Here is a 26,193-nt window from a genome sequence, read left to right as displayed (position 1 = left end):
GTGTGCCTCTAGAAGCTTCTTCACACTTAAAAAGGCACAACTGCGTATAAATACTAGACTTCAGACACCACTTTAGTACACTTCTGGACCTGTGAATACTCTGCAAGGAATAAGGAGTGCTGTGCTGCTACAAAGGCTGTAACTCTCCTTGACTGCTGCTCTGACTGAATAACTGTTGTGCTGAACTGCTGCCCTCTTGCCTGAGTGAGAAGGACTGGAACTGCATCTCTTGAACCCAGAGTGACTCCAAGGGCTAGTTGGTTGGTCCCCTGATATGAAGCCTCAGGTACACAGGCTTCCAACAACCTTGCATCTGCACCTGGACTCTGCCATCTGTGAGTCTACCCTGTGAAGTGGTGCCACCTCAGTCCTGGACCCTTGGAAGTGGGCTTAAGTTGCTCCACCAGCCTCTATGGCTGATGCATCTCCACTGCTGCGTGGATTGGACCAGCTGCAAAGACTTGCATTGCCACCTCAGCCCATCAGAACCACCCACTAATTCTGTGCGCAGGTATTTGCATCCCTCGTTGACACCAGCCTTGATGCTGGGCTCGGCATCACAGTGTTTTGTAACTGACACATCACCCTGACGGTGCGCCATCAAAGTTGGACTTCGCAAAGCAAGCCCCGTCAACGGGATCCTCAACAACAAGGTAGGCCCTCACGTCACAGCCTCTCCACATCTCGGAAGCGATGCATCGCTTCAGCTGCGTGACGCATCTTTGATGCAAATCCTCAACGCTTGGCCAAGCAGGATTTAAGGTACTTTGATCAGCAGGCCTAACTGGGTCGCTATAGCCGACCCATGCTAAATCAGTGTCAGTCTGAACTGGTGACTGAGTCCCAGTCCGACGCGACCAGATATCCACAGTTGGCTCTTTGTACTTTGTTGGTGTAATCTCCTCTGAAATCTTTCAAATTGCATATCTCCGGTTCTACTGATTAGATTCTTGCCATTTTGGTCTTGTTTTATTTAAGAAACTTCGATTTTCTAATTCCTCCTTATGGTGAGGTTCTTTCACATATTACTGTTTGAAGTGTTACACAAACTGCTCTGTACTAAGCTACCAGAGGGTTGAGCACAGGTTAGTTTGGGGTTGGTTTGTGCCTCACCCAGACAGGGACTGCAGTTGCTGCTTTAACAGGGCTCACACCAGAGTCAACCAACAGCCCAATTTCTTACAATTACAAATACTTCTCAGTGACTAGTGCTTCACTCGCACACAACAATCGAAGGCACCCCTAAAGCTGTTCCCGAGTTGGTAGTACACTCAGAAGTTCCATGCCTTGTGTGCATAGGAATTCAGACTACAATGAAGATTGAAGAGAAAGGGATTCTGCATCGAATATTTTGTGGTCCTGCACTGGACTGAAGAGGTTTTGAAAGACACTGTACTGAGGTTGTAGAGTCTGCTTCATGGCTCCAGGAATTTGATTAACTGGTATGGAATGAGGCAGAGGGTAACTTATTAAAGAGCTGGTCTTCCTTCTGCTGTTAGCCATCAGCAAATGAGGTCCCAGTGTCCCTACCAGGATTGACTGCTATCTCAGGTACATGCAAATTCTGGTCATTGATTTGTTCTATTTCCTGTTGGGGTCTTATGCTTTGAAAAAATCAACAGAAAAATTAAAAAGGCAATATGGTCACAAGCCAGGTTAAAAGGTGGATACAACAGTACAATGCTGGAAATTTGCTCTGCCTACATTGGGATTTCGAGCAATTTCATGAAGTGTTTCAAACTGCTCTGAAGGTCTATTGGGTAAGATCAGGGTCATCAAATCTCTGAAAGGCTGCCAAAGGCCTGATTGACAACAATATATTCTCAGGAAATAAAACGTACTTCCTTTAACTAACATTAAAACAATCAATACAGCAGGTATCTCATGCAAATGGGTTCTACGCGAAAAGGTAGAGGAAACGGATAATTGTCATCTGCTTAAAAAACATAATAAAGGTAAGAAAATATAAATAGGGAAGCAGTTTCTCAAGATGCTGTAATGGAACAGGGCATAGTCCATAAAAAAACAAGCCATCTGGTGAACCCAACAGTCAGGTGAACCCAACACTAAAAAAACAGGAACTGAGCTCTGCCCACAGAGGTGTTTCAGGTACATTTCAAATCAAAAGCCTAACAGCCCTGAGGATCTATCAGGATGAGGATAGGCCAACCAAAGACCAAGCAGACTGCAGAGAGACTGCTTTTCTATCTTCAGGTGCACTTGGAAATTACGTTGCTGTGGTGTGATAGAAACCCACATAAATAATAAAATCATGTAGCAAGAAGGAATCCTCTACTACAGGCATGAATCACAAAGGTTAAATAACACATTTATTTATTTAGGGCGGCCGCCAAATTATTGAAGATGTATGATGACGTCAACAGGAGCTAACGCTACCTGGCTCCCCAACCTTAGAAGGATGATAAACAGCTGAGCTGCTAGGATTCAAACCTGTGACCTACATGTTGAAGTAAAGACAACTTACAGTCCGGGAATGCTCTTTCTGATTGGTAATCTAACCACAGATATCTCACCTTGTGAATATCACCAGGGGACCAGATTGGATCTGGAGAATTCTCTCAGAAATTCCATAACAAATATGTGGGTCATTTTGTGCGACTCCACATCATGTCTGTCCCAACCCCGAAAGTGACGTTGGGGCCCCTACATAATTGCCACATCTTCTGGCTGATGTCAGTTTCTTTCTGATCTCTGGCCGCACCATCAGACGTGAGCCCTTTGAAATCAGATGGTGCCTGTGTGGAGATCTCTAGAGTAAATCTTATTAACATGGACCAAGAGTCCATTCCACACAACAAGGAAGGCGAGTTGGAGAAGAATCTGAGGTAAGAGTATCCACCATAAAGAGAGTTACTGAAGGGAAGCAACTTTTTCTTCTGATGGATACTTTTAACCACAGATTCCTCACCTTGTGAATAGAAGCAGTGCCATCCTAGGTGGTGGGTCTGTAGAGTGACAAACCAGGCAACTTTTCAGAACAAATCCAACAAAATGGCCCTCCCGCCAGGCCTGATCGATCCAGGCAGTACTGCTTTGTGAATGTGTGATCTGGAGACCACGTACTGCCAGACATCCAAGACAGGTACCAGTGCCCCAGCTCGTTGGTTGCAGCTTTCATTCTGCTGGAATGAGTAAGTCTTCTGATGGTGGTTTCTTTGCCAGTCCATAATAGACCTTGGTGCACAAGACCATCCACCTGGAGATGATACTCTTCTGCACTGCTTTCCTTTTTTTACCCCAGAGAAGCCCATGAAGCGTTAAATCATCAACCCGATCTACTCTGTACGGTCATTGTAAAAAACTCAGGGCCCTTTTGGAGTCAAGCCAATAGTCATTCTTCGTCCTTGGAGGGATGAAGAAAGGGGGAGGGTGATGGTCTGCCCAATATACAAGGAAGGTGCTTGACAACCTTCTGTAGAAAATTAGCTTTTATCGGAAGAACCAGTTTGTCCAGAAACAATAGTACAAGTCTGATGGACTGACCGGGCTTGCAATTCACATGTGACAAGCTGACGTTATCACAATGAGGAATGTTCTTTTTAATGGTTGGAGATGTAGGGACAACTGTGCATCGGTTCAAATGAGGCGCGCACAAGGAAGGTGAGAAACAAATTAGGGTCAATGAAGGGAACATGTGTATCATCATATGTATCAGCCCTTTTAAGAAAAGCATCACATCAGGTGATTTAAGAAGAGATGGCTGATAAGGTAGGTGCAAGTAAAAGGTGATAGGACCTCCTACCAGGCAATAGTTTACCATCAAGGAAAAATTAAAGCGGCTTTGGTGCAGGGGAAGGGGCTGGGGTTTGAGTAGTTTGCTGCCCTTGGGGGCCTGGTAGTTGATGGCTGGATCCTTGACTTCTGCCTTGAAAGGCTTCGGAGACCTTTTTAAGCACTTCAGGCCAGAGTTCACTTAGTTTCCAAATAAGTGTGCCATTCAATGGCATATCCATAAGGGACTGTTGGACATCACTTGAAAACCCGGTGGAGCAAATCCAAGAATTGAGCTGAAGTAAAACGCTACTCCTGACTGCCCTACCCAAACAGTCATTGTCCAGACCCTAGTGGATAGAGTACTTCACTGTGTCCTGGCCATCTTGGCTAAAGCACTGAAGAGTGAGCCTTATGTTATCTGGGGCAGCTGGCAAGATGTTCACCGCCATGTTCCATAACGTATACAAGTATCTCCCCAGGAAGCAGCTCATGTTCACAGACTGAGTGTAAGGCTGGATTAGGAGAACAATCTTTTAGCAAATGCCTCCATGCGTTTCGACTGTCCGGCAGGATGGTAGGATATACATTAGGGTTTAGTAGACTTGTGGAGGCCTGCACCACCAGGCTTCTCTAGAGTAGGGTGTTTAAGGAGGAAGGCAGTATCCCATGGAGCAGGCCTGTGCTGCCTTGCAATCTCCTGATCTGGCTACATTTGGTGGTTACTATGGCCTACATGTGCCCTGACTGAAGTGCCAGCCAATGAAGAAAACCTCTTATCAAAAGAGTAAATCCTGCAACACACCCTGTCAGGATGAGCAGCTTATGGAGAACACGGGCGGTTGCACAACCAGCAGCTTCAAAATCTCGGTTAAGCTCTCTTCACCAGGGTGTGAAATCTTGCAAGGTCCTTTGGAGGGGAGGCTGCTAGGGGAGGGGAGGCTGCTAGGGGAGATGTGGCATGCTTCCTCTGCTGAAGCACAAGATTCTCACATTCTTGGCCCTCAACTGGATGGGTGTGATCTTGGGAGTGATCTTGGGAGTGGAGGCACCAGCAATAGTTGCAAAGAAGGATGTTGTAGGGGCTTTCCTGCAGGAAATATATTACAACAGTCAGTCAGCATAGAATACAGATAACGAATATGTGTAATTTTGCTTAATTAAGCATAAGAGGGAAAAAGGTTTACAAAGCAGATATTACTGTGAGCTTGAAACAGTTAAAAAAACAAACATCTCAGTCAGGTGTTTTGTGAATTCATTTTGAGGGTAGACTTGTTTTGAAGGACACTGAGCACTCACTCAACTATGGGTGACATACTTCACCATTGGGCACGCTCATTTGCTTGGGCAAGCTTTAGGTAGGCACAATCACACTCACCTCAAATCCAAGGGAGTTATTTTAACAGAGGTTATGTGGAGCTGTGATTAGAACAAGCAGTGTCCCAGTAAATGCGACTTAATCTTGAAACACACTATTGTACACATAGGGACAAACAGGGAGATGGGAATAAATGAAAAAGATTGGGGAGTTAAAACTACCTCGAGGTTGATATCTCCCCCCACCCCCTCACCCCCTTCCAGGATAATTTTATTACAGGCATCCGAAGATAGGTTAAGTCAACAGGAGATAATTCAACTTTAAGGATGGTCAACAAGGAGTAGTTTCTTTTCTGTAACTCCAGTTCTGTAGTAGGGGTATCTCTGTTATAGTCATAATCTAGTGAATAGTCCCGCCCATGTGCGCGGACCCCGGAGCAATAAAAAATAATCTCTAAAGGTGACAAATCATGCAGACCTGCATACACCTTTAAGAGAGAATTTAATTTAAAGACAGATAATGCAGCCTATACCCACAGGCTACACTGTCCAGTACTTCAACTAGAATTCCACCAACATCCACAAACAGCACTGCCTGTCTAGCTTTTCTCCACATAGGAAAAAACCCTGCCTCTACCAGCAAAAGCCTCTGGAATGATAGAGAGGAAGGAGTGGACAGACAAGCCCCATAGGCTGCCATTATGTGGCTTAGAACAGGATACTGTGCCTTTAAGAAAACTTTCCAGAACTTTCCCCAGTATCCCAGAATGCCCAGCAGATCCCATTTACTTTCAGTTCTTTTTGAAGGCGTAGCACGCCAGACCTGTAGCATTCTTCATATGAAGAATTATCTCTCCACCGGGGAGGAGGGCGGGCGCTTATGACTATAACAGAGATACCCCTACTACAGAACTGGAGTTACAGAAAAGAAACTACTCCTTCTGTAGTAGGGGATCTCTGTGTATAGTCATAATCTAGTGAATAGAATGGCAAGCCCATCCCCACACAACAACAGCGGTGGAGAACAACAAGACAAAAACCACTACTGTGCGAACAAATTTCGCAGCGAAGCCTGCCCAACCTGAGCATCTGCCCTGGCATCCGAGTCCAGACAGTAATGCGCAGCAAAGGTATGGACCGACTTCCAAGTGGCCGCCTTGCAGATTTCTGCAATAGGAACATTACGCAGCAAAGCTGTCGTGGCAGCTTTGCCCCTGGTGGAATGAGCCTTAGGCTTACCCCCTAAGGTCTTATTAGCCTTTTGATAACACAATTGTATGCAGGACACAATCCACCGAGAAATGGACTGCTTAGAGGTCGCAAGACCAGTCCTGACTGATCCATAATTAACAAACAATTGGTCAGACCTACGAATATCCTTGGTCTTATCCAGATAAAATTTTAACACCCTCCGAACATCCAGGGAATGGAGAGACCTTTCCGCTGGCGAAGGAGGATTCTGAAAGAACGTAGGTAAAGTTATGGTCTGGTTGACATGAAAGTCAGAGATAACCTTAGGAAGAAATTTAGGGTGAGTACGCATCACAACCTTAGCAGCATGAAATACAGTATAAGGTTCTTGACAACAATGCCTGAAGTTCACTCACCCTGCGGGCCGATGTAATGGCCACTAGGAACGCCGCCTTTCAGGATAGGTGCTGCAATGAAGCCTTGTGAATGGGTTCAAAAGGCTCCTTCATCAGTCTGGACAGCACCACATTCAAGTCCCAGGAAGGCGCGGGAAGTCTGACGGGAGGAAACACTTTCTTCAAGCCTTCCAAAAAATCCTTGACCACAGGGATCTGAAAGAAGAAGTCTGTGAAGGGCATTTCCTGTAAGCGGTCAAAGCAGCCAGATGAACCTTAATTGAATGGAAATTAAGGCCAGACTGCGCCAGATGTAAAAGGTATGGAAGGATGACATCTTCCTTACATGTTGTCGGATCAAAGTTCTTGAACTTACACCAGATACAGAACCTCTTCCACTTGTAAGCATAGGATGTCCTAGTGGAAGGTCGTTTAGACTCCTTCAGTATGTCCATACAATCGTCTGGTAGATTCAGATGGCCATATTGCACTATTTCAGGAGCCATGCTGCCAAACTCAAAGACGAGAGGTTGGGGTGCACCATCCGCCCCCGAACTTTCTGAGAAGGTCCGGCCTGCACAGCAACCGCATGCGAAGAAGGAGAGACCGGTGAAGTAGGTCCGTGAACCACCACTGCCTGGGCCACTCCGGGGCGATCAGGATCATCCGCGCCCTGGACTGGGACAGCTTGATGAGCACTGCCGGAATCAGGGGAATGGGTGGAAAAGCGTACAGAAAGCTGTTCGACCAATCGATCCATAGCGCATTCCCCAGCGTCCCCCGCTGGTAGTACCTGGATGCGAAGTCTCGGCATTTGCTGTTTTCGGCGGTGGCGAACAGATCTACGTCTGGAGTCCCCCACCTTGCGAAGACTTCTCCTAGTACTTCGTCGTTTATGACCCATTCGTGGTTTTCCTGAATCAGCCTGCTCAAGGCGTCCGCCTGAGCATTCTGCACCCCTGGCAGATGCGTGGCCGTAATAGTCAGTCTTCGGGCCAGCAGCCAGCGCCAGATCGCCTGCGCCTCCTGCGACAGAGTGCGCGATCTCGACCCCCCTGCTTGTTGAGGTAATACATCGTGGTTGTATTGTCCGTCTGTATCAGCAGCGAGTTGGTCTGGAAGGAAGGCCTTCAGTGCCAGGAAGACAGACCTGAGTTCCAGGAAATTGATGTGGTACGTCGATTCCAAAGGAGACCACTTTCCTTGAATCTGCAAGTCCCCGGAATGCGCTCCCCAGCCCTGGAGAGAAGCATCCGTCACGACACTCGTCGTGGGAATGTCCTTGTGGAAGGGAACCCCCTTGAGGAGGTTTTCCGCCGAACACCACCACTTCAGAGACTGAAGAGCATGCAGCGACAGTCGTATCTTGTCGTCCCAAGAGCCCGTCCTCTGATCCCACTGATCCCACTGATCCTCCAAGAACTCCTGCAGTGGTCTCATGTGTAGCCGTGCGCGAGGCAGGAGGAAGATACAGGAGGCCATCGATCCCAAGTAGAGAAGACACCTTCCTCACTGTCGTCGATGGAGCAGTCCTGAGGTCCTGAGCCTTCCGAAGGAGTGATAACCGTCTCTCCTCCGAAGGAGACACGCTTGCTGACCGCGTATCGATGGAGGCTCCCAGGTACTGTATGCACTGGACCGGAGTCGGGACCGATTTGGACATGTTGACGTGTAACCCCAGCTTGTGCAAGAGAGCGCACGTCCATCGGAAGTGATCTTGCGCTTCCGAGAAGGATGAAGCCTTGATCAGCCAATCGTCCAGATACGGGTAGACAAACACCTTGTTCCTTCGCAGATGTGCCGCCACCACCGCCATGCACTTCGAGAAGGTCCTGGGCGCAGACTTTAGCCCGAATGGCAGTACTGTGTATTGATAGTGATTGGCGCAGACTTGGAATCGCAGGAACTTCCTGTGCTTCAGTGCTATGGGCACATGGAAGTACGCATCCTGTAGATCTATGGCACAGAGCCAGTCTCCCCGTTGCAGCTGAGGGTAAATCTGGTGCAACGATAGCATGCGAAAATTCTCTCTGCGAATCCATTTGTTTGCCTGTCGCAAATCCAGAATGGGCCTGAACTCGTTCTTGTCCTTCTTGCAAACGAGGAAGAACCGAGAGTACAGACCTCTTCCCCTTTGAGACAGAGGTACCTCTTCTACCGCCTTTTTTCTCAACAAGATGTCTGCCTCCGCCTGGAGCTCTCTCAGCTGGAACCGAGAGCTGACCGGCGGAATCGCTGGAGGCGGGCTGATAAACCGAAGACTGCATCCATTGCAAACAATATTCAGCACCCACTTGTCCTGAGTAATTTTTCTCCACTCTGCCGGAAAAAGTTGAATGCTTCCCCCCACTGGAGTGGGTAACGGTTGAGGGGGAAGTAGCCGCTCAGGGCCGAGACTCGCCCGGGCCCTTGGTAGTGGTAGTAGCCTGCTGGCCTCCTCTACCCCTCTGGCGCTTCTGGAAGGGCTTCCGGAACTGCTGCTGTTGGTGCTGCTGCTGTCCCGAACCCTGCCCACGCCCTCTGCCCGAAGACCCGAACCGCCTCTGGAACGGGCGCTTCTTCTCGGCCTTCTCCAACCCGACGGCCGTCAGGGTTTCCGCCTCCGCCTTCATGCGGGCCATCTCATCATCCGCATGTTTCCCGAACAGGGTTTCCCCCGAGAAGGGCAGGTTGGCCACTCTGTGCTGCGCCTCTGGTTTGAGGGACGTCAGGCGCAGCCACGAATGTCGCCTCTGGTGGACGCCATGACAGTAGGCGTGGGCGGCCAACAAGGATACATCCGCCGCCGCGCCGATCACCTGATTAGAAACCAGCATGCCTTTGCGCACTGTTTCCAAGAAGTCCTCCTTCCTGTCCCGGGGCAGCAGGTCCGCATACTGCTGCAGGGACTCCCACAGGGCCCGGTCGTAACGGCCCACTGCACTCGCCGCCTTCATGGTGGTGGCGGCGGTCCCACACACCTTCCTGCCCGCAGAATCCAGCCAGCGGCTTTCTTTGTCAGGCGGGACCGTCGATAAAGGAGCGGTCGCATGTTGTTTCCTCGCCGCCGTCACGATGACCGAATCCGGCTTCGGGTCCACCCTCAAAAAGGTAGGGTCCGACTCCGGGGCCCTATACTTTTTCCTGAGCCGGGAGTGAGGAACAGCTCCAACGCGGGTTTCACCAGTCCTGGTACAAGGGGCAGCAGAGGGCGAGACAGATGTTTCTTATGAAGTGTCTCGAATATCACGGACGTCGTGGGTGTTGGAACAGTCACCGTGATACCCAACTTTGCTGCCCCTCTCAACAGCACCTCTTGGAAAGAGACCAAATCGTCCACCGGAGACACCCTAGTCCCCGGCGAGTCAGACAACGTCAGGGAAGAATCTCTGGTCGAGGATCGCGTGTGCGACCTGGACCTGTGCCTCCTACGGCGTCGTCCTAAGTCCGACGATGACCGTCCAGGGCTCCGTGATCTTCTCCTGAGAGAGCGGGAGCGCGACCTCTTCGGCTTCGGTCTGCCCGCCGGTCTAGCCGGTCCCGGCGACCGCGGGCGTCGTGGCTTCGGAGTCCCCTGCGGCGGAGTCGGGTACCTCGGAAGGGAAACCGACCGCGGGGGAACCGCCGGCAGCCCCAATGGAGTGCGTGGTAACGACCGAGGTGGTGGCGGCGGAGGCAGTGGCCGCGGCTGTGGAGGCGGTGGTGGCGGTGGTGGTGGTGGTGGTGGTGGTGGTGGTGGCGGCGGCGGTGTTGGCGGAGTCGGAGGTGGTGGGAGAGGAGGCGGTGACGTAGGCATCCGAGGAGGCGTATACACCACAGAGTACACCGATCCCGATGACTCTCTTCCTCGACGTCGACCTCCGCCTCGACGGCGATCTTCTTAACCTCGAGCATCTAGACGTCGATCTCCTCTTCGACGGCGACGTCGACCGTCTCCTCTTCACCGACGGCGAACGGCGATCTCCCCTCGACGGCGAGCGCCGACGCCGGGTCCGATCGACGCCGACTGCTGGACGGCGCCGTAGACTGCGTCGTCGCCGAGGATGCCGATGTAGTCGACGGTGGCCTATTCAGGTCCGTCGACGTCGACCGTCGACGCCGCTTCCCCCCAGAGCCCTGGGGAGACGGCGAACAGATGGTAGTCATCCTCCTCGACGCCGCCGTCGACGCCCTCGACGTCGACGGGGAGTGGGAACGCTTACTGGTCTTCCTGCCCCTGGGGAGCCCCCCAGAGGCCTCAGTATGGGCCAAATCAGCCCCTCCAGACCCACCTGGTGCCTTCAGCCTTCTCTCCTCCAGGACTTGAAGCCTGATTTTCATTCTGTCCCTCAGGGTCCTGGCTGAGAACGAGTGGCAGATATCACAGTCTTCAGGCACGTGGGACTGGGGAAGGCAACCTATACACACACCTCGTGTGGATCAGTTTTAGCCTTTTTTCTACCACATTCCGGGCACTTGTCGAACAAGCCAGGCATGTTGACAGTACCAGCCACTAAGCACTTGAAAAAGTGACAAATTGACAAAAACTACAATAAACCCTTGAAAAGGGGAGAGCTCAATGCTCCAGGGTCCTGCTAGCAGGAGCCGGAAAAAAGAACTAAAAGTAAATGGGACCTGCTGGGCATTCTGGGATACTGGGGAAAGTTCTGGAAATCTGGAAAGTTTTCTTAAAGGCACAGTATCCTGTTCTAAGCCACATAATGGCAGCCTATGGGGCTTGTCTGTCCACTCCTTCCTCTCTATCATTCCAGAGGCTTTTGCTGGTAGAGGCAGGGTTTTTTCCTATGTGGAGAAAAGCTAGACAGGCAGTGCTGTTTGTGGATGTTGGTGGAATTCTAGTTGAAGTACTGGACAGTGTAGCCTGTGGGTATAGGCTGCATTATCTGTCTTTAAATTAAATTCTCTCTTAAAGGTGTATGCAGGTCTGCATGATTTGTCACCTTTAGAGATTATTTTTTATTGCTCCGGGGTCCGCGCACATGGGCGGGACTATTCACTAGATTATGACTATACACAGAGATCCCCTACTACAGAAATTCAGCTTCAGTCCTGCTGTTCTCATGCAAATAAGCACTTAATGCGGACAGAGTGGTGGAGGATCTGCGACATTTAGCAGAATTCTGGAGAACATTGCCCCTTTCAACTATGGGTAGACTCTTAATGGCCAGGAGGGTGGCCTGGACTGGGAATAGCGTAAAAAGATTTACAGGTGACTGTATTATAGTTAATCTCAAATACCCCGAGATGGTGAGAGACCTACTTGATAACCGACACATGGATGGGGGTTTTGGGTCAAGTATAACGATGTTACCCCTGAATTTCTTCTATAGGAACAGTGCACTTGAAACTGGGCAGGGATGGCGGGGGCCCTGGGATCCCAAAAATCGGAGGGAGGTGGCACCTGTTCATGACACAAATAGATTTGCGCTGCTTTCTTGTCCCTCCGTATTGGATGAACAAGACTGACTGATGGAAATAGGGAATATGGAGCCTGAGTTGGCAAACCCTACCCCGGGAAATACCGTAGATTTCAAGGGGATTCCAGAGCAAGCGGCAGCATCCGTCCCTGTGGTAGAGCAAGAGACGGAAATGGAAGCCAGGCCGAATACACCACACGGCCTGGACAAGAGCCTCCCCCTAATAATGATGCCTAGCACAATTAGGGGTGTAGCTCCAAACCTTAGGGATCTGGGGATTTCCTGGAATATTTCAGGACTTGCAACCAAGATCCAAAATATTGAATGGTTAGCCTTTATAACAAAATTCCAAATCATTTGCCTACAGGAAACATTACTTGCCCAGAGATATCTAATGACCCCATTACCGCCACCAGGCAATTTCACGAATGGATAGGTGCCGCTACTAATCAATTAGTACCCACGAAATTCCATTCTAGAAACAGAAGCACACCTACTGCTCCGTGGTACACAGAGGAACTGCGTATCCAAAAACAACTGTGTCGGAACAGGGAAAGGCTTTGGCGCAGAAATTACAATAACGAAAGCAAGATCACCTATAAACAATCGTTATCCACCTATAAAATTATGATCACTGCTGCCAAAAAGACCTTTTTTTCAGAACAAATTGAAATAGCCAAAAATTCGAGTAAACAACTCTTTGATATCACCAAAACCTTGTCCGGCAACGCACCTGATTTACACCCTGTGCCCTCTCAATCACTTTGCGACGCACTGTCTGAATTCTTTTTTTCCAAAGTTAACAACATTTATCAAACGTTCATTTCCACCACCATCACTCCCAGAGCTCCCACCGCTCACACCACCTCAGGAAACATCCTGTCCAGTTTTCAGCCTCTTACCACGGAACACATAAAAACCATTATCAGATCCATCAAATCCGGATCGGCCTTGGACCCATGCCCTTCGTCAGTGCTCTCCAACGTAATAGACGTTACCGCGCCTGTTATTTCTCTGGTCTGTAACACCATCCTCAGTTCCGGGATCTATCCAGACTCCTTAAAAAATACACTCATTAAGCCCTTGCTTAAGAAATCCAATCTAGATAAGGAGGAACTAAAGAATTACAGACCTATAGCAAGCCTCCCCTTCTTAGCTAAGGTGATGGAGAAAGCCATGAACCAGCAGCTCTCAGAATACGTCGAGAAACATCAGCTGCTGGATGACACACAGTTTGGCTTCCGAAAATATCACGGAACCGAAACCGCCCTTCTTAAGGCAGCGGACGACATTAGAATTGTCCGTGACCAAGGAGGGACAGCACTTCTGGTTCTGCTTGACCTCTCGGCGGCCTTCGACACGGTCGACCATAAGATCTTAGTAGACCGTGTCGGACGGATGGGAATTCTCCATACAGCGAGAGATCTGCTCTCCTCCTTCCTGTCCAACAGATCACAAGTGGTCACACTGGGGCCATATCAATCGGCCAAGCGTTCACTTCCTTGTGGGGTTCCTCAAGGCTCCTCCCTTAGTCCGACACTTTTTAACATCTATGTGTCGGACCTTGCGGGTGTGATCAAAGCATTTGGGATGAGCCTAACCTCATATGCTGATGATACGCAACTAGTGTTGGCCATCAAAGGTGACGGGCATGAGGTAGCAGAACGTTTTAAAAACGGTATGGTAGCAGTCGGAGAGTGGATGACAGACAACTGTCTGAAACTTAATTCCGATAAGACGGAGGTGCTCATTTTTGGCTCTCTCTCTCCGAGATGGCCCACTTCCTGGTGGCCGACGGCCTTTGGTACTCCCCCTAGTCCGACCCTCAAAGTCAGGAATTTAGGAGTTATCTTTGACAACCAGCTCAACTTCATGGCTCATGCAAATAAGGTCGCAGCCACTGCTCATTACAAACTCCGTATGATAAGGAAAATCAGTCCTTTCCTGCCAGACACTGCTGCTAAAACTTTGGTCAGTTCTTTGGTGCTTTCCTCATTAGACTATTGCAACTCTCTTTTTCTTAATGCCCAAGTTAGGGTAATAAAAAACTGCAGACAATACAAAATGCATCAGCGCGTCTTCTGTCCAGATCACCAAAGTTTGCTCCTATCACTGACACCATAAGAACTTTTCACTGGCTGACCATCCAAAACAGGATTAAGTTCAAGTCACTTTGTATAATTTACAAAACACTTCATGATCAGGGACCTCGCCTCCTCAAGGACAAGCTTACTCCTTACATACCATCCAGACAGCTTCGCTCTTCCAACCTGAACCAACTAGTGGTCCCACGCTCCAAAACAGTGTCATGGGGTGACCGCCGGTTTCTAGTCGCCGCCCCAAAGATATGGAACACTCTGCCTCATCACATTAGAACTTGCCCCTCACTTCTACAGTTCCGTAGGAAGCTGAAAACCTGGCTGTTTAATCAGTGATAGTATTCCTTTCTCCCTTGTTTCCCATGCCTCGATAAGAGACACCTGCTAAGGTCTAGCGCCGAGACGCCTACGGGTATTCGTTCGCGCTTAACAAATGTCAAAAATAAATAAATAAATAAATGGGAAACCAACAAAATTGTCCCATTCCTGGAAGGATATAAATTGTTTTTTGTGCCAGCCCGGAAATCTAATATGGGAAGAGCCAAAGGCGGACTAATAATGTATGTAGCGTTGTCATTGCAGGGGAAATGGCAAGATCTGGGGTGGGACTCCGGCTGCCTTCAGGGCGTAAAACACTCATCGGTGGGCCTAAAGCTAATTTTTATAAACTTTTATAATGCGGGACAATCTTTAATAAACTTGATGGAGTTAGAGGAAAGATTGGTTACCCTTCAGAACTCGGGGGATGAGGGCTATCAGTTAATTCTCATGGGCGATTTTAATTGCCATCAGTGCCCACATCTGAAATGGGAAGGTGGCTCTTGGGATAATTGCCCTTCTATTAAAGGTTGGCACCTGGAGCACACCAGAAAGGGCCTGTCCCTGAGTACAATACTGAGCGAGTTTGCCCTAACTCAGACAATGGATCTGATTGATCGGGGGAAGTCTGATAACATACCCCCTTCCTTTAAGGGTAGAGGCTGTAACTCAATAATAGACTATATTTTTATTTCCACTGTTGTAATAACTAGAATAGGCCAGTTTACGATAGTACCCAGCGCGTTTAGCGATCACAATCCCTTGGTCATGTCACTAGTGGACATCTTTCCAGGTACTAAAACAGACAGAAGGACCACCACGGGTGAATTTAAGGCAAAGGATCAAGGAAGAAGAATTAAATGGGAAAATATTGATGGGGAACAACTCCATAGAGCACTCCTTGCCAACGCCGAGAATCACTTGTGGAGATGTTTAGACCTCACTGTTGAGGGGACGGACCTGATTGCAGCGTTTGAGGGCACCGCACAGCATATAGACACTCTCTTAAGAAGCAAACCAAGGCCCCAGGTAGATTTCTGCCCTAGATGGTTCGACAAGAACTGCTCCAGAGCCCATAGGGACCTAAAATTGGCACTATCAACTGCCCCTAGGAACAGAGGAGAGATTGCTGACTGTAGGGCCCGGTACAAAAAGGCAATTAAGGCGCGAAAAAGACTCCTACAAACAGAGGCCTGGGAATCTTTGAGAGAGGCCGCGGAGCTCCATGATATGACCAGCTTTTGGAGGATTATAAATGCTCCTTGCTTTCAACCCCCGAATAAGCCTCAGGTCGCTTCCCACATCTTGCCAGATGAATGGATGGCGCACTTCAGTGGCCTATACAAACGTGGCGAGCCTGAGGAGCTGCCAACTATCGGCACAGAATCCCTTGGTGGTGATTGGTCACACTTTACGGTCCAGGAGGTTAAACTGGGAATTGAGGGCTTGGCGGTGAGGAAGGCCCCAGGGCCAGATGGGATACCCCCCGACCTCTTCAAAAGCCAGGTAGACCTCTGGGCCCCGATACTGACCAGGGTGCTGAACACAGCTATTGAAGCAGGCATGCCCAGATCCTGGTCCACGGCCACCATCATACCTATATTCAAAAAGGGCAATAGAAACGACCCGCAGTGTTATCGCCCTATCTCCCTCATCGATGTCTCGGCAAAAATTCTGGGGAGAGTTGTTTTAAACCGTCTGTTGACTTGGGCCGATGATAATAACATCATTACGGATGTGCAGTACGGGTTTAGAAATGGGCGTTCTACCACTGATCAGTGCCTCAATCTGTACCTCCTGGTAGCAAAGTACACTGTGGCCAGGGAAGGCACTGTTTACCTGGCTTTTATGGATCTCTCAGCAGCATTCGACTGTGTGAACAGAAGAAGGCTGTGGGAGATCCTGGATGTGCTGTGCGTTGATCCGGGCCTGATCCATATCTTACGAACACTCCATTTAAACACCACGGCACGCGTCAGATTTGGCGAGAGGGGGGAAGTCACAGAGGACTTTGGGTGCAGTGGAGGGGTGAGACAAGGGTGTATCCTTGCCCCTTTTCTGTTCTCGCTCTATATTAATGGGCTTGATAAGGCACTTAGAGAGCTGGAGGCCAACTGTCCCTGCATCGGGAGGAGAAGTATACCAGTCCTCCTTTATGCAGATGACGCGGTACTCCTGGCGCGTACAGGAAGGAGCTTGCAGACTCATCAGCGGCTTTGTGCGCTTTATGGCAGACTTAGACTTAGTTCCCAACCTTTCAAAGTCTTACGTCATGGAAGCAGGCAAAACCCCTTCAAGGAACTGTACCTTCTCTATAGGCACCCATAAACTTGAGACGGTAAAAACCTTTAACTATCTGGGGATCATGTTTGACAAGGACCTCTCCTTTAAACCCCTTGCAAAGCATAAATGTAGTCAATACCCGAGAGCAGTAGGGTCAATCATGAACTATGCAAGTAGACTTGGACGGTGGTCGCCTAATGAAATAGTAAAGTTATATAGGTCAGTTTGCTGTGCGAAGACTCTATATGGAAGTGAGTTATGGGGTTTTATAGATGTAAGCAAAATCCAAGTGGAAGAAAATAAGTTCCTAAGGAGACTCCTGCAAGTGCCCCAATGTATCCCCTCATATATCGCCCATGAGGAACTGGGCATTCCCCACCTTAGTGACAGGATTCAGCTCAACCCCATAATTTGCTGGATCAAGATCTGGATAAATCCCGAGGCATTGTTAACTAGACAAATCCTGGAGGATTGCATGAGCGGGGGGACAAGGGCTTGCTAATACCCTGGCTTAAATACGTCAGGGATGCACTAGATTTATTGGGCCACGTACCCTTTTTTAATTACCCATCCGCACTGAGCAAAAAGGACCTGGCCCTTGCTAAGGCTGACCACCTACGATATATAGCCAGGGCCAGAGAAGAAATAGAAGGGAGAAAACGTAGTGTCTGTGACTATCAGCTCACAAAAACCTCTGTGGGGATGGAATTCTACCTGTCTAACACATATAACAAACAGGATAGATTCCTGATGACTAGATTTAGGTTAAATCTTCTGCACCACATTCTGTCAGTCCCCGCCGGTTTTGTAAGCGATGCTAGGACAAAAGGGTGCTGCGGCTGCGATCTACGATCTCCGCAAGACACCCTACACTTCGTCCTACTCTGTCCCTTTTACGCACTCCCAAGGTCTCGTTTTCTAAAAACTGTCTTAAAACGAGCCAAAATTAGACAGGCCAAAGTGGCCCTCTTGTTTCTTAAAATGTCGATCGATCCTTTTGTCTTATTTAGCACTGTGCACTTTCTGCGACTCGCAGTTAAATTAAGATTGACGAAAGGAGAGGCACACTGAAGTAGATAGCGGAAAATCGTCTGGGATTGATTGGACCCATATGGATACATTTTACTTTTTCTTTTTTATATAAATGACTGTCGTACACAAAGGCTTACTGTATTCGATTGCCTTGTTTTTATTCTTAACTTGTTTGTATATAGGGATTTTTATATGATTGATTTTACAGGGAATGTGTATAATTGATTTATATTACTCTTAATGGATTGTACGATTGTAGCATGAACTGCATCTTTTATGGATATCTTTTCTTTTATCCGAATAAAGATTATTGACTTGACTTGACTCTCCGTGAAGAAAATGTTTTTTCTGCTCCGATGCTGTACATGTTGCAAAATACATTTTGCTCCATTACATATATGAAATATTTCGGAGACTAGATAGTCTGATATGAGAATTGGTGTGGGCTGGAAAACGCAGTCTGGCAAATGGACAAAATGAAGATCCAATGTGTGGAAGGATATATTTCTATAATACACGGCGACACAGTTGCAACACGTGCTACATTGGTTTGTGGAGGGCACTAATTGAGAAAAGGTACTGTTTGTGGGCAAGTATGACCATCACACACTGTCAGAGGTGCTTATGCTAGAATGCGGGGGGCCAAAAATCATACCATATTTCATCTGGTGGACCAAGGAGCTGCGCCATAAGGCGCTGACAAAAATCCTGAAGAGATAGCAGTTTGCAAAGGAAATGCCCTTATGGTCTTAAACCATATTGGGAGATGGCCAGAGACATCGTTTTGTAGCTGGCTGGAGGGTGGCTATGCTAAAGTTGGAGATTTGTTTTTCAATAATGGATTTCTCACATACGAACAGACTAAAGAGCACTATGGGGTGAGGCCAGGGCAGTTGTCCACTATGCTAGATTACCCATACAACCCATACAATCTGAAACACAATCCCAGAAGACCAGCTGAACATGCAGTTATGCAAATATAACTGGACTTATGTAGGTCCAGGAAATGGATCACACGGCTATACATTGCCTCACTACAGTTCAGAGGGGTTGATAGTTGGAACCCAGGGAGACAGGCGGTGGGCTGTCCGGATGAACTGACAATCCCACAATGAAGGCAGGCATGTGAACAAGTCAGATATCCCCTAATGCCCGGTTCAAACAAACAATTTCACGATTTGCCATAGATCGTATTTGACAGACAGAAGTGTGGCCGTTATTTACTCAGGAAAGCCGTCCACCTGTGGGTGCTGTGGCACAATGGTAGCAGATGTTTCTTTTTTTGTTTTTTTAAACATGACTATGGTATGCCCAGTGGTGGAATCATTTTGGAGTAAAGTGTCAGAATTTCTGAATGAAAGCTTTGGTATCACTATGAAGAAATCCGTTAAGACATGTTTATTTGGGTTATGGCCCAAACATAAGCACTGTAAAATTAAACTGAGTATGTGGACACTAGGGAGTATTAGCTATTCACAGAGTCCTCCCGGTGCCCCAGGTTTGACGCGCTGCAAACCCTTCCTGCTGGAATGCGGCCTGGCAGGAGAACAGCACATGAATAAACAGTGGAAGGCAGGGATTAACGGCGGACTCCAATGGCCGCACCTCTTTGCTATGTTCCCGTTAAGTATAGTTGATAATATAATCACAATTGGTGTGCACAAAAGGCTCCTGCATCTGCCGTTAGAAGATGCAAACTGCCAGGCAGATAAACAAGAATTAAGAGATAATGGAGCGGTGCACTACCACAGTCTTCTGTTTAATTAACACCAAGTAGTCAATTTCCTTCAGTGAAATTTTTTTCTTTATTATGATATTCCAACAAAATTGTGAAGAGAATCTCAGCCAACGCGTTTCGTTCAGCAGAATTAACTTCGTCAGGGCATATGTAATGATGAATATTGACTCCAAAATAAAACTATTTTCCATGTTGGTGAAGAATCCTATCAGGAAATACCCAATGTCGCTGAAGTAGCAGTCATGTATCAAATGGCGGGTCCGAGGACAAAAAGTGCCTGCTTGATAAGGGCCCAATGGTAGGTTTTCTAATGGTATTAGCCGTTTATGTTCGTGGAGCCGTGTCTGGGAAACATCCAGTGATCAGCAGGATAGTTCCTAGTGAACTATTCTGCCGGAAAATTGTTTTATGCCCCTCACACCTAGTTAATCATATTAGTAATAAGTCTTTTCCACGCTGCATGATTTGTCATTCAAATACCATTAAATATATTTTAGAAAACAAGTATTCTATAAATGCACACATTTATGTTTAATAGAAAGAAATTGTGGGAAGTATAGCAGCTGCTTTATGAATACATATAGTAGCTATGTATGGCAAAGATAGAAATAATTGGTTAAAAGTTGGCCTTATGCTGGATACCTTCCACTCCCTCCATATTCACACACAATGGGAGAAGGTGTGACTAAAGTGGGAGCACCAGTTTCTACAATTGTGTGCAAATGTACCAAGACAGTTTTTGCTGCAGGATACAAAACCCAGTGTGTATTATGGTTGATAGGGAGATGTACTACAGTTAGAACACACAAAAAAAGAAATACTTAAAAGCGTGTATGGGGTAAGGGTATGAGAGAAAAGAATGACGAGTGACTAACAGAAGGAGTGAGCACTGAAGACTTAGGGGCTGTAAAGAGGATTCTTCTTCAGAGAAGTATGGCCGAGATGAGAACAGGTATGCACAAGAGTGCCAGGGGTGGATGTTAGAGACTCAGAGGGTGGAATTAAAAGTCATATGGGGAAATGGACGATTAAGGTCTACAACATTCAACCCCATATACCTTGTAGTTACATACCAGACCATATGACTACTGTATCAATTTACTTGGAAAACATTTTGCTAAGCAATAATCTGAAGGGTAGCTTAATACTAATACCAACCTGATCAAAAGCATCATGCACAGATGAACACCTTTTCAAATATTCCTCCACAAAAAAGTTAACATAGCGCTGTCTCATTTCATGTGGCACTTTGGATCCAGGTTCAGGGAGTATTGAAAGCCTTTTACGTACTGGAACCTTAATAGATGAAATTCAATCAATACGTTTTAACAAATTCAAAACACAGTCAAACCTGTCTAACAAATGCAATGTAGAAACGCCGCATTAATCCTATTTTTTTTTTACTAAAAACTTTTTTGAGAAGTGAGGGTGAATCAACTTTACGATGCAAGGGTTTACAATACGGTTTCTTAAAGCTGGAGTGAAGGCAATTGCTAGTGCTAGGTAATTTTAGCATGTCAGACTTAAAAGGGAGCCATTAGTTGTGCATGCGGAGTCTTTTACTGCATATTTGGTAAAATATTTACAACATTATTTTGAAGATGTACATTTACATGCTGACAAGTTAGCAGCTACAGCAGAACTAATGCAAAGTAATTCCTAAAAGCAGGGCATTGTAGTACTAAATACAGTTTTCACTAGAGGTATAGGTAGAGCGAAGACAGCGGAGGAAATAGAAGAGGAAAGAAACAATGCTCTGAGATATTTTGATATATTTTTCTGTATCATTTCAGAATGATATTACATTTGTCACATAAGCTATTGTCCTAAGTAGCTTGGTAGAATATTTGCTAGGTCAAAGGAGCTCAATTAGCCTTTATTCGGTGTTTGCATAATTATCAAGGGTCAAATCAACATATAAACCTCTCCAGACACAGTACAAGCTGTTGCACACTAGTTAGGAGTGCTGGGGCTTGGGTGACATGGGACTGTGAAGAATCTGGGTCAGAGCGGAAGGGGACAAGATGGGATCTCAGCCCAGACATCCGCGGCCTTACCTGGTGTCCTAAAGCAGATGGTCATACAATGGTACGGGGAGTTTGCGTCCCTGGCAGCCTGGTGGTTAGGGGAGGCATGTTGCCTGTATCTTGAGACACTCTTGAAGGATGCGGCTTTACACATATAGTGGTCATCTTTAAAGCTAGAAAGAGGGCTTTCCTATCTCTACGAACTAATTAAATTTTTACGGTGTTCTGTGGAAACACTTCCTCTTAATCTTTCATTTATTAAGTTTTGTATGCAGCATGGATATTTAAGGGCAGTACTGAATTCTGGTCTTGTAACATTGCCAGATGGAGTGTTTCCACTCTTTTGTAACCTTTCTTTCAGTGTTGAGCAGCTTTGTTCTTTGGCCTTCCTTTGGTTCCCTTTTCTCGGTCTGCTATTGCTCAGTCTACGGTTTCCTTCCTCCTGTAAGGTTTTCCTATGGACCCTAGTCGCAGAATGAACAAAAGCAGGGTGAGTCATACCTAGACAACTGCTATTTTTTTTTTCAAACAAACTTTATTAATTTTCACAGATGTTACATGGGGGCTGTTAGACCTGGCATCTTTGGCGTGGTTTCCCCTGACTTTTTGCCTCTACCTCCTGTATTTGACGCTGTGCTGGATTTCGTTTTTTGCTCGTTTAGATGCTTTGGGCACTTAGCCACTGCTGATAAGTATCAAAGTGCAAGTGCTCCCTAGGTAAATTGTTATTGTAATTGGTTATCCATGATTGGCATATTTGTGTTACCAGGAAGTCCCTAGTAAAGTGCACCAAGTGTACCAAGGCTGGTGATTCAAATGCTATCAGTGGGCCTGCAGCACTGATCGTGCCACCCACATGAGTAGCCCTAAAATGGTGTCTCAAGCCTGCCACCACGGTGCCTGGGTGCAGTTGCTAACTGCCATGCTGCCCTGACCAGTGTCCACACTGGCCAGGCCTAACCCTTCCCTTTCTGTACACATTGGACACCCCTATAGAAGGCCCTAGGTAACCTCCTGGGCAGGGTGCAGTGTATATGAAAGGTAGAGCATGTACTAGTGTGTGTGACATGCTCTGGTAGTGAATTACAGCCATTATCGTTTTTCACTATTGTAAGGCTATCTTGCCCATAGGCTATAATGGGGAATGCTGTGTATAGTGGTTACCTGCATATCTTAAGAATATATAGGGTCAATAGGACCCAACCTCTGCGCACTGTAGCTGCAGGTAAACCATACCTTGGCGTATCAACCTGAATTAACTACACAATAATAGGCTGTTGGTGAATTCTAACATAAACATCAAAAACCACAGCAGACTTCAAATTGTTCAAATGTATTTACAATGAAGTGTTCAAACGTAAATTCGAAAAAAATGTCCGTGAATCCATCATAACATGACAAAAGTCTTTTCAATTAGATACATTCTCATTTGTTCAAGAATTTTCTTATTGCCCAATGCATTTCGAGCCAGGCTGGCTCTTCTTCAGGGGCTTGAATTCTGAAAGATGAATGAAAAAATACACAACTGGTATGACACATACATCAATAAGGTCAAAGCAGCAACAATTCATTACAGTTCGATACAACGAAGAATTGTAAGTCACGAGTGTACTCATGAAGTAAAAACAAATAAGGACAAATGAAAGAAAAAAGACCCTCCACCAAAGTGAGCCACTTACACAAAAAGGAGTTTGCTGAAAACTCTAACAGATCTAAAAAGATACACAAACAGATCTCTAAACTCAGTAGGCCACTCGTAAGACGCCCAACGTGATCTCAAGCAAAAAGGGTGTATACCTTGTTCATCACAATGGAGAGTGCTAAAAGCCAAGCAACTGAATGAACACCTAGAAGCAAAAAATCTACCGAAAATTAGCCGATAACTAGGCACGAACATAACGTCATGAACTATTAGACGCTGTGGAAATTGCACAATACCATGTAAGAAGGCTGGAAAAGTTCAGGGAACCAGAACCCTCCCGGTGGCGGCGAGGCGGACTCGGGAATGCTATACCGCGTCCCCGCAAGAAATAAATACAAACTCGCCGATACGCGGAAGTACGCGGTCGGCTCAGCAAAACTAAAAACGGACTCACATCCAACCTAAGGGATCACTATGAAAACGAACAACGAACCAACAATGTGAATCCATGGAAAACTAAAGAAATGAACACCGCCATATTACCACAGGTTCATTAATATACTCACAGCTTAAATCACAAACGGTGACAAAACAGGGCAGGTACTACCAACGAAATCAACACATGCAACACAAGTGACGTGTATAGAAAACATAATCAATAAAAATAAATATAAAATAAAATAAATGAAATGAAAATAAATTAAACGAGACAGAATATGAGCACATCAAGTTTCTTCATCGAGGTACCAGCAGTCGACACGCAAAAAACAAGCCAGTTACAGTAATTATATCAAAATTATAGATAACATGAATAATCTATTCTGTTGTTAATTCCCCTATTTAGCAAGGTGTCAAGACGTCTAATCCAAAATGTTTCTCTTTGGAGAAGAGCTCTGGTTATGTCCATATCAGACTGGTGTATAACCCTTTCTAGCACTGAGAATTGGAGTTGGGCTATGCGATGTCTTTTCTCCTGCCAATGAGTGGCTAGGCTGCTGTTTTTATTTTGCGTCCTTATAGTACTCGTGTGTTCTGATATTCAAACTTTAATCTTGCATTCAGTCTTGCCAACATATAGCTTACCACATGGACACTTAATGTAATAAATCAGTTTCTCGGAATTGCAATCAGAGTTGTGGAAAAGTTTGATGACTTCTCCTGAAGTTGGATGGTGTAACACATTCCCCACAATGACGTTCTTACAATGGACACAGTTATGACATTTCATCATCCCTTTGAAATTAGTGACAGATGGTTTTTTGGGAGAGTGGATGAGTTCTTTCCAAATTCTTGAACGTGTATATGCAAACAAAGGAAGGTCTTTGAAGATGTTGTTGAAATCAGGTTCATTCTGTAACATTTTCCACCTTTTAATGATGATACTTTTCAACTTCATAGAACTCGTGTAAAATTTAGAGACAAAAACTTGCCTGGACTTTTGACTGCGAAGTTGAGGATGGAACAAACACTCTCTCGTGAGTTTTGAAGTGCGTAACTCGGCTTGCTTGATAACTTCAAGTAGATAACCTCTTTTGAGATACAATTCCTGTTGTAAACCAAAATGATTGTTCATGTCATCGGGTTCAGAACAGATTCTTTTAATCCGCAGAAACTGTGAGAAAGGTAGATTATGTTTTAGGTTAGTGGGATGAAAACTGTGTCCATTGTAATAACGTCATCGTGGGGAATGTGTTACACCATCCAACTTCAGGAGAAGTCAAACTTTTCCACAACTCTGATTGCAATTCCGAGAAACTGATTTATTACATTAAGTGTCCATGTGGTAAGCTATATGTTGGCAAGACTGAACGCAAGATTAAAGTTTGAATATCAGAACACAAGAGTACTATAATAACGCAAAATAAAAACAGCAGCCTAGCCACTCATTGGCAGGAGAAAAGACACAGCATAGCCCAACTCCAATTCTCAGTGCTAGAAAGGGTTATACACCAGTCTGATATGGACATACCCAGAGCTCTTCTCCAAAGAGAAACATTTTGGATTAGACGTCTTGACACCTTGATAGATAAGGGAATTAACGACAGAATAGATTATTCATGTTATCTATAATTTTGATATGATTACTGTAACTGGCTTGTTTCTTGCGTGTCGACTGCTGGTACCTCGATGAAGAAACTTGATGTGCTCATATTGTTCTGTCTCGTTTAATTTATTTTCATTTCATTTTATTTTATATTTATTTTTATTTATTATTTTTTCTATACAAGTCACTTGTGTTGAATGTGTTGATTTCGTTGGTAGTACCTGCCCTGTTTTGTCACCGTTTGTGATTTAAGCTGCGAGTATATTAACGAACCTGAGGTAATATGGCGGTGTTCATTTCTTTAGTTTTCCATGGATTCACATTGTTGGTCCGTTGTTAGTTTTCATAGTGATCCCTTAGGTTGGATTTGAGTCCGTTTTTAGTTTTGCTGAGCCGACCGCGTACTTCCGCGTATCGGCGAGTTTGTATTTATTTCTGGCGGGGACGCGGTAGAGCATTCCCGTGTCCGCCTTGCCGCCACCGGGAGGGTTCTGGTTCCCTGAACTTTTCCAGCCTTCTTACATGGCATTGTGCCATTTCCACAGCGTCTAATAGTTCATGACGTTATGTTCGTGCCTAGTTATCGGCTGATTTTCTGTTGATTTTTTGCTTCTAGGTGTTCATTCAGTTGCTTGGCTTTTAGCACTCTCCATTGTGATGAACAAGGTATACACCCTTTTTGCTTGAGATCACGTTGGGCGTCTTACGAGTGGCCTACTGAGTTTAGAGATCTGTTTGTGTATCTTTTTAGATCTGTTAGAGTTTTCAGCAAGCTCCTTTTTGTGTAAGTGGCTCACTTTGGTGGAGGGTCTTTTTTCTTTCATTTGTCCTTATTTGTTTTTACTTCACGAGTACACTCGTGACTTACAATTCTTCGTTGTATCGAACTGTAATGAATTGTTGCTGCTTTGACCTTATTGATGTTTGTGTCATACCAGTTGTGTATTTTTTCATTCATCTTTCAGAATTCAAGCCCCTG

The 26,193-nt window shown here is 46.2% G+C and overlaps 1 protein-coding gene across 3 annotated transcripts in view; it reads right to left on the bottom strand.

Annotated features, from left to right (window-relative positions):
• The window catches only part of LOC146862153 (RNA exonuclease 1 homolog), a 919,286-nt gene that overhangs the window by 618,627 nt on the left and 274,466 nt on the right, over positions 1–26,193 (bottom strand). For 2 of the 3 annotated variants that reach the window (XR_014978103.1, XM_085641329.1), the window contains exon 6: positions 20,660–20,797. The exons of the other annotated variant lie outside the window; for it this stretch is intronic. Coding sequence is in view for 1 of the 2 variants with exons in the window: in XM_085641329.1 (XP_085497455.1) it covers positions 20,660–20,797 (138 nt within the window). In the remaining variant the exon portion in view is untranslated. The remainder of the gene's footprint in view (positions 1–20,659; positions 20,798–26,193) is intronic. 3 annotated transcript variants of the gene reach the window in all.

The sequence above is a fragment of the Triturus cristatus genome, chromosome 2_2 (genome assembly GCF_964204655.1).
Source record: "Triturus cristatus chromosome 2_2, aTriCri1.1, whole genome shotgun sequence".
NCBI lineage: Eukaryota > Metazoa > Chordata > Amphibia > Caudata > Salamandridae > Triturus > Triturus cristatus.
This window is presented reverse-complemented; position numbering and strand designations above follow the sequence as displayed.